A 9,915-nucleotide genomic window follows, 5' to 3' on the forward strand; every position below is an offset into this window, starting at 1 on the left:
GAGCTGCGAGAAGCTACGTCCACCCCCTCCATTTCTCTCTCTCTCTCTGTCTCTCTCCCACACACACATACACACACACACACACGCACACACACACACACACACACACACACACACACACACACACACACACACACACACACACACACACACACAGACACACACACACACACACACACACACACACACACACACACACACACACACACACACACACACGCCTCCCCACCAGCTCCTCGGAGTGTCTAACACACTGGAAAAATCAAAGCGCGAATCTCCCCCGTTCACACACCACCGGTGTTGCGCGTGGAGCACAACACACAGAGAGAGAGAGAGAGAGAGAGAGAGAGAGAGAGAGAGAGAGAGAGAGAGAGAGAGAGAGAGAGAGAGAGCGCGCGAGAGAGAGAGAGAGAGAGGTGCCTTTACTCTCTTCTCGTCTCTCGTCCCCTCCTGTTAACGTATCCATACACAGATGTTACAAACTTAGTTCTGAGGATATATATTTTTTTAAATTTAATTCGGGAAAGGCGCTGCTTTTGTGTGTACTTTTTTAGCTGTAGTCTACAGTTGAAGGGCTTTATAAGGCGAAAGATGTCTGGATGAGGTGATTTTTACGCACTCCACTGAAATGGATCACAGACTCTCCAGAGGCAGCTGGGTACCGGTGACTGGGCTGGTTGTATGTCTGCTTCTGTGTGCGTGTGTTGTGGACCTGGTTCTTGCGCAAATTCGTTACTCCATTCCCGAAGAGCTGGAGCACGGAGCTTTTGTGGGCAACATCGCGGAAGACCTGGGTTTGGATGTGGCCAAGTTGTCAGCCCGTCGCTTTCGTATAGTCTCCGGCGCAAAGAGGCAGTATTTAGAAGTGAACTTGGAGAATGGCATTCTCTTCGTCAACGAAAAGATGGACAGAGAGGACCTGTGTGAACGAAGCCCGAGCTGTTTTTTACACCTACAAGTGGTAATTGAAAACCCATTAGAACTGTACAGAGTGGAAGTGGAGATTTTAGATGTGAATGACAACTCCCCCAGTTTCCCATGGAGCGAGTTTAATCTTGACATCACAGAGTCGGCTGCGCCTGGCTCCTGTTTCCCGTTAGAGAGTGCACAGGACCAGGACGTGGGCACCAACTCTCTGCGCTCTTACCAGCTAAGCGCAAACCAGCACTTTGTACTGAATATCCAGACGCGCAATGATGGAAGCAAGTTTGCTGAGCTCGTGCTGGACACCCCTTTGGACCGGGAACAGCAGAAAAGGCACGAAATGGTTCTGACTGCCTTTGACGGGGGGTTACCGGAACGCTCTGGTACAGCATTGATAACTATTACAGTGTTAGACGCAAACGATAACGTGCCCGTATTTGACCGCTCAGTTTACCGGGCGAGTCTGGTGGAGAACGCACCGAGGGGTACGCTGGTGCTGAAGCTAAACGCCACAGACCTGGATGAGGGCTCCAATGGAGAGGTGACCTACGCGTTTAGCGGGCACGCACCCCTCAAAGTGCGCGAGCTGTTCAGCGTGGACCCGTACACGGGTGAAATCCGAGTGAAGGGCATTGTGGACTATGAGAAAGCCAGTGTATTTGAGCTGTATGTGCAAGCAAAAGACAGGGGATCCTCGGCTGTGGCTGTGCACAGTAAAGTGCTGGTAGACATCCTGGATGTCAATGACAACGCGCCCGAAGTCATTCTCACATCAGTGTCCACTCCTGTCCAGGAAGATGCGCCACCGGGCACGGTGATAGCTGTCATCAGTGTTATGGACCGGGACTCGGGAGAGAACGGAAACGTTGACTGCCAAATTCCGAGCAACGTCCCCTTTCAGCTCCATTCATCTTTTAAAAACTATTATACCCTGGTGACAAGCGAGTTTCTGGACAGGGAAGCGGTGTCCGAGTACAACATCACCCTAACAGCCCGAGACTTGGGCTCTCCTTCGCTCTCCACCAAGAAAACCATGCTCGTTCAACTGTCTGACATTAATGACAACCCCCCACGGTTCTCTCAACCTTCATACACAGTGTATGTGACCGAGAACAATGCCCCGGGCGCTTCCATTTGCTCTGTAACTGCATTCGACCCCGATTCTAACCAGAACGCATATCTGTCTTATTCTATTCTCGAGGGTCAGATTCAGGGCATGCCCGTGTCCACTTATGTGTCAATCAACTCTGACAACGGTAATATATACGCACTGCGCTCCTTTGATTATGAGCAACTTAGAAACTTTCAGATCCTGGTGCAGGCGCAGGACGCTGGTTTCCCCCCTCTCGCCAATAATATCACAGTCAACGTCTTTGTCTTGGACCAGAACGACAATGCTCCTGTTATCGTGTCCCCGCTTCCCAAAAACGGCACTGTGGCCACAGAGGTGGTTCCGCGGTTAGTAGACGCTGGGTATCTGGTTACCAAAATAACAGCGTTAGACGCGGACGCAGGGCAAAACTCCCGGCTGTCCTATCAGCTGTTGCAGGCTACAGACCCAGGGCTGTTCAGCGTGGCTCTGTACACGGGCGAAATCCGGACTATTCGCCGGCTCGTAGAAAAAGATGTAACAAGGCAAAGACTGGTACTATTAGTCAAGGACAACGGACAGCCGCCGCTCTCCGCCACGGTCTCTATTGTCCTGACAGTGGTCGACAGCGTGCCCGAGTCCCTGTCAGATTTCGGAGACCTCGCGCTCAGCCCACAACCCCCCTCAAACCTCGCTCTCTACTTGATCGTGTCACTGAGCACAATATCTTTAATATTCCTTGTGGCTATAATTGTGCTCGCTGCAGTCAAGTGCTACAAGGACAGGGAGACCATCAGCGGGTACAACCTTCCCCCGTTCGCCTGCTGCTGTTGCGGGGGGTTTCAGCCCGATCCGCCTCCGGAGGTGTTCAAAAAATCCAACCTCAACCTGCAGATTTCATCCGCGGCCAAAGTGCCCACGAACTGCATGGAGGTGAATGGAAACAGCAGTCTCTCCCATTCGTATTGTTACAAAGTGTGCCTGACTCCCGAATCTGCCAAAAGTGACTTCATGTTTCTGAAGCCGTGCAGCCCCGGCAGCACACCGAGGAACAACGAGGCGAAGAGCGCAGAAAACTCGTGGAACGCGCAAAGCCGGAGCGCATCTGTGAACAACGGCGCAACTACTCCAAACGAGGTACAGTGAAAACAGCGTATAGTATAAGTCTCAAGAGCTCATGTTATTCGTTTAAACACATCTGGTTCACTCACTGCCACAGCAAAACCCATCTCAGTGTTCTATCTGATAACATGTGGCATTCGCCCATGAAGGTCAAATTACACATACCAGACAGATTTAAACACAATTTAAACAAATAAATAAGCAAGGCATCTCTGGTCTTCTCTCTCTTCTTAATAAGTGTGTTATATACCAGCATGTTGTCTCGACTGTTTTTACAATCATGGCAATAATGTATCCCAAGTGTGCAGCCTATGGTAATGTTTTTCACCCGGTAAATGATATGAGACGACGTGAGATTACATTGTAATTGACATGGTAATGAAAGCGTAAAGCCCTATCTCAAGGCACATATTCTGTGCACACACCGTGTCTTATCATCTGTTTGGAATGAAGTGAGATATCAATTACTGTGTGAGAGGAAGAGGAGATGTAGTTCAAGTTGACTGCTCTTCAGTCTTCACGACACATTTTTACAAAAAAAAACGTGGAAAAAGCCTTTTATAATAATTCATTAACTTAATTATAATAGTTTGTGACCTCGGATATGAAAACATCACCCAGGGCCACATACTTTTCACGCAGTGAGGGAACAAACACACCTGCTTCCAGCACATCTTACCTGAGTCTGAACAACAAGTCAAGGTTAACGGGCAAGGTGAATGGCAGCTATTTGAATGCATCTGTCTTGGGTTCAGACAATTCTTTTTCGACCAGTCTGGTTTGCGGCACGCCTTCTTGTCCTCAAACTAACAATATAGGACAGATAACCTCACTAACTATGCCTCAAGGGCACACGCACGGCCATTATACGACACACAATGTGGCGTATAGGCCTATTCACAAGGGGGCCTGTCCATTATTGATGACAAATGGCAAATGGACGGTTTTGGGGAGACAGTGGAGGACATCGAGAGGGGAGGGGGCAAGGAGAAGGAGGGGGGGGGTGCAAGGACATGGCTGGACTGAGACGTGGGCCGCCTGTAGATCGCCCCGATGTTGTCCTCTGAATGACAGAGAGAGAGAGAGAGAGAGAGAGAGAGAGAGAGAGAGAGAGAGAGAGAGAGAGCAGGGGAAGGGGAGGGGGAGGGGAGGGGAGGGGAAGAAAGGGAGACGAGGAGAAAGGGAATTTACAGAGGCAGGATGTCTAGCATTTTATAATTCTAATAGACGGGGCAGCAGACCGATATGTACGTACTGCTCATTGTCGCCTCCCTATTTTCATCAAACTGCAGAGGGACAACGACTCAGAGCCATGTTACCATGCAGTCTCCATCAGGACCACTGAGAAAATGTCAGTTCGGTCACTGGCACATGCACCTCTGGCCACAAGAGGGATTTTGAGGTCACGGTGATTGTTCTGCCTGCAGCTATATGCTCCTTCGGGAGAAAGTGTCCTTCCTGTCGTTAATTGGTTCCCCTAATTCACCCGGCGTGTCCCTCGGCGTACACGAGTCGTCGTGAGGTTGTCAGTGACACATAAAACCTCAAAAGACAAATCTCAATTAAACAATTTGAGCAGCACACAAAGGACGTACATAGGCCTGGTTAAATTGATGAATTGAAGGTGAAAAGAGAGATGGCACAAACATGCAAGCGTGTAAGACACCCATGACAGGTGCGTGCACGTGTACGCGTGCGGCGGTGATGTGTATGCGTGTTGAGTGAGCTCTCAGGGTTATGCTGTTGCAAATACAGCTGCGAGGACCGCAAACTTTTCAAGGCTTTCGAAGACACTTTTAATTAAAAACCTTGCTTGAGGAGCATCAGGCAAATATTGATGTAAAAATGATGCATAAAATCCACAAAACAATGACGTGTGTAATTTTCTTAATTTCCTTCCTGGCACGGTTTCCTTTGAAGATTAAAATCATGTTTCGCTTCATCCCGGTGGGGTTCTAATTGGTTTTGTGCGTTGTTGGCGGGGAGTGTATTTTGAATACCGATTCGAATAATACGCTTACGTCGCATTCTCGGCGTTAACAACTTCAACAGAATTAATAGAGCGTAGAATCAACACTACTCAGACCGGGAATAAATATCTCTCGGGTGCTCTCATTCACCTCTCACGCTGCGCCACATATGATGCAAGCGAAACTAAGTGACAGGCGAGTCATAGCTGTAGGCAACATCACCTCCGCTCTTACAAATTATGTTCCACCAAACATCCACAGGGCGGCAGCCGCGGTCCATGTGACATGAGGCATGTCTCCATTACAGGACAAGCACGAAGATAGACTGCTCCTCATGTCAATTACCACTGACCTCTACTGATCCAAGAGGATAGAATGAACAGGCGTTGTTTGTTATCAAGACCGGTTTGATTGAGACGTACGTTGAAGAGAGACATTTCTCGAAATAGAGCCGGGCAGTGACATTGCACTATGATGTGCCTGGACATGGGGATTTAAAAATTGGAATTTTTGTTGGAAATAAAATTTGGCATGCTCTTTTTCCTGCAGCTGAAGCAGCCAAACACAGACTGGACTCTTACGAAAAATCAGAACTCCTCCATCAAAAGGTACCATTTTGGAACTCTGACCTTTGACCTTTGCACTTTGCCCACCCAACCTACTGCACTAAAGCACACCATGCTCTATAATAAGCTGAAGCTCAGTCGTGTTAAAATGGATATAGATATTGAATTTACATACGAGTAAAGCATGTTGTCATGACAGAATGGTATCTTGTTTGCAGTTATAACTCCATCAACATGGATGGCACCCTCATGCGTAAGGCCATGCATGCTGACCCAGAAAATTATGTCACATCCATGGCGCCTGGACAATACTGGACCTGGGGTACTCATATGAGAGGGGTGAAAGGTAAGACAGGCCAAACACAGTGGACCACAAAGAGCTGTCATCATGTAACACATTTAGGGTTACATGCATTTAGCCAAGTATTGTATACAACACAGCACACCTCCATGCTTTTATGGAATGCCGTTCTGTTTTCCTTTGTTCCATTTTATTTGTTTGTTGTATAGTCTATTGTAATTAATTAATCTACAATACATGTGATACTCATCATTATGGCTCTATTATGTTTTGTTGCCGATATCTTTGTTTATTGTCCTGGATGCAAAGCACTGAACTTCGTTTTCGAGAAGTGCTATGCAATTGAAAATTGTACTATACAGCCCTGAGTCAATAATTAATAAGTTGCTTATACTCTCCTCTTCGATGTCATACTACAGACTATAAGATGTCTCCTTCGGCCAGTGGGGTTCCCTCTCGCCCCTGGACTCCTCGGTGCACACCTCCTCCCCAACAGCAGCAGCCATCAATCCCACCGCACCCTCACCCACACCCACAACCTCACCCTCACCCACACCCACCACCTCACCCTCACCCACACCCACCACCTCACCCTCACCCACACCCACCACCTGACTACCACCACAATGTGTACATCCCTGGGACACCATCAGGCTTTTGCACCCTGAGGCCCGCAGTACAGCGAAGCGAGCTGGACGTCCACAATGCCTTCTCCACCTTTGGCAAGAGGCGACGTCTTCAGATGTCCCCCCAGGGAGAGGCTGCGATTATAAATAATGACCTGTACAATGACTGACTTTTCAATGACTGTCTGAATGGAATATTAAAATGACATATAACCTCATATGAAAACAGAGGAAGAGAACACAAGTCATAGATCAATGAACGTATGATTTGGATGAAAAATATACAAGCGAAATAATGACTGAACAATCCATTTTGGCTAAAATGCTGAAGGGAAATGAAGTCTGATGGCTATTTATGTGACATGCCACTGCAACATGGTCAATGTGTGCATCTGCCTATTATTATCATTATTATTATTCTTATTATTATTATTTAGACAATCAAACTGGAGCAGCAATTACATCCAAAATGTTTCAAAAAGCATCAGTGGAAAACACTTTTATATTTTTGGTTTTATGAAAATAAAAATTGTTTTCTTTTTGTATATGTTTGTTCGCTGAGCTTGTGTGAATATTACAAAGTATAATAATGTATATGCAAGCTGCAACATGATGCAGACAACTGTAAAGAGGGGGGATATTCCCCACACATGTACTGTATACATTTATGGAAATAAAGTATTTTTTTCACAAGGTCTGTGTCATGACTCTACATGCATGTGTAATTGATAAAACTCGGAACTAACCCCACCCATGGGTACTGATTTACGCACGCACTCAAACACAGATTCGGTCGATCTGCATGCATGAAGCATTTAGATGTAAGTTCCCCATGTATGTGTAATTAGCTTGAGTCAATTATTTTGGTGTGGATAAAGTTCCACAGGAAAGCTTTTCGCCTTGGTAAGCTGTTTTCCACAGTGAGGAATAAACATAGTAAAATGCTAACATATGCTAATTGGAGTGCTTGCATTTCCATTTGCCCGCGGAGAATAGTGGGGTTCATTAACTGAACAAACAGAACCTCCTCTCTCGAAATATCACTTTAATTAGCACCACGAACACGAATACAAGCATCAGGGAAATGGGGGAGGCTCAACTCCAAATGCCATACCTGGATGTGAGATAGACGACTTGTGACGTCTCTCTCTCTCTGTTCCCTTTTACATCTTACTTCTCAGGGAATTAGGTCCCACCATCAACAGATGAGAGCTGGCCACCGACCAGAAATGAATAGGGTAATTAGGTCATCGTATGGCTCAGATTGAAAATAATTCAGTTAATAAGGAAACGGGTGTCCGTAGAGAGCAGGGAGGGGAACAGGTTAACCTTAAGGTGATCCGTAGGGACGGCTGAAGGAGCAGCCGTATTTAGGTCAGTTTGGCTCACTTTCAGATGCGTGAGGAATCGAGCTATGTTCCTAAAATAGAGGTGTGATCAGTCTTTGTGCTCTTTGCTATTTATTTAGAATCGTTAAACAAAATACATTCAGAGACATTGAATTCATGAATACATCTGGAATAAAAATGTGTGAACTCAAATTTTGGTGTCATTTAAACTCCGCATTTGTAGAGGTTTTAGTGAAATAGTTGTATTGTGTTTGGTGAAACAATGGTAATAAAATACATCAAAATTGCTCAGTTGGTCTGTTACAGCAGCAGGACACGCAGCAAAGGGCCGGGCAACTCCTGTCACCAAAGCATGTTGGTCATTTGCATTGGGAGCTGTCCCTGGCCATGGTGCTGAAATTATTTTGACCAGTGGTTCTTTCCAAGCCAACTGCAATTTCGTCAGACATCCACCAGAGGGCGCGTATGACACTACTCAATAAATACTGGTGCGGTATGTGGATTGAATGTCGTGAAGGCACCCCTCTTCCTCGCCATCTCCACGACACAAACTTTGCTTTGGAATACTGACTGATGAAAGTCATGCAGTGGTAAGAAAAAACAACAACTGAGGCAACGAAGAGAGGTATACTTGAAAATAAAAAATGTTTCCTGGGGGCCCCAGTGCTTTTTTTCTCTTTGAGACGAGTGGTGGAAGACGTATTCAGATCCTTTATCGAACAAAAACTTTGTTACATGAAAAATGAAAAGTAAAGTAAAAGTATTAAAGTAACAGCCAACAAATACACAGAAAGTATTAAAGGTATGTTAAAGGTATCTTTAACAGTGCATCATATTCCATAAAATTGTGTTTTGTATGTAACATCTTAATTCTTAAAAAACCTAGTAACTATAATGTAGTGGACTGGAAGTATAGAGTAGCCTTACATTAGCGCAAATGAAGAAGCATTTCAACATTTTTGTGACATACATCACTTCACACATCTTACTAAGTCTAATATGGCTCTTACACTTTTGTTATGAATCCCACAAGCAACATGCTTGTGACCAATTTACGTCCCAGTAAAATGAGAGTTATCGATCACATTCAAATAATGCACTCAGATTTGATGGCAGTTTTATGGCAGCATATATGGCAGTCAAATACTGGATGATATTGTATTCAAGCATGATTCATATAAAATCACAATAAGTGATTGAGCATTAGCACCATCTTGCAACACTGGTGAGGCAACGTATTTAATCCAACAGATGGCACCATTGAGTAAGAATCATTGCGCAGCACACCAAACAAACGGTCTTATCTGTGAAGAGTAGATGTATTTTACATTGTACTCAGGGTGTGTGGCGCTGGAAGGTTACAATGACGTAATCCACAACCCTGTGAGACAAAAAAGGGAGCTTGGCTGATTACATTTGGGGTCAGAAAATAACTGACAGAGTGGAAGAAGGAGGGGCAGAAGAACTTGTGGTTCTATTGTCTCATTTTACTGAGACAGACAGACTAAAACCACATACAACAGCAAATCAAAGCTGTTTATGATCTCACTTTAACACATAAAACTATCCATTTAGAAGTATTTAGACACATTTACTTTACATCTTGCACATGCATATTCAGATATTTTGTGCAAATGCTGACTACACGATTTTATTCTTGGCGTGTGTGTGTGTGTGTGTGTGTGTGTGTGTGTGTGTGTGTGTGTGTGTGTGTGTGTGTGTAGGGAGGGTTTTAGGTATTCTGATGCATTTCTCCCAATTATGTCTGACATGCAGTATCTTTGAAAGCTACAAGTGTTGTGCTGAATGTTTGTGTTCGATACAGATTCATAACCTTACAAAACACAGAGGCTCTGGTTTAATTTGCATTAAATATCAGAACCATGCTGTTAGCTTAGAGTTTAAAAAATATATTTTAGCCGCGCCACTACAGCCAACTTTGGAGCTTTTTCGCCACCAAGTGACAG

General features: G+C 45.3%; 1 protein-coding gene across 1 annotated transcript; it reads left to right on the forward strand.

Annotated features, from left to right (window-relative positions):
• Positions 1-628: 628 nt before the first annotated feature.
• LOC306777139 (protocadherin gamma-C3) lies at positions 629-6,769 on the forward strand (the record flags this gene model as incomplete). Its single annotated transcript, XM_079268124.1, has 4 exons — positions 629-3,151; positions 5,656-5,714; positions 5,891-6,018; positions 6,393-6,769. The coding sequence occupies 4 exons, from the start codon at positions 629-631 to the stop codon at positions 6,767-6,769; spliced, it is 3,087 nt and encodes a 1,028-aa protein (XP_079124250.1).
• Between the last annotated feature and the right edge of the window lie 3,146 nt (positions 6,770-9,915).

This window comes from Melanostigma gelatinosum, assembly GCF_949748355.1.
Source record: "Melanostigma gelatinosum genome assembly, chromosome: 5".
Classification (NCBI taxonomy): domain Eukaryota; kingdom Metazoa; phylum Chordata; class Actinopteri; order Perciformes; family Zoarcidae; genus Melanostigma; species Melanostigma gelatinosum.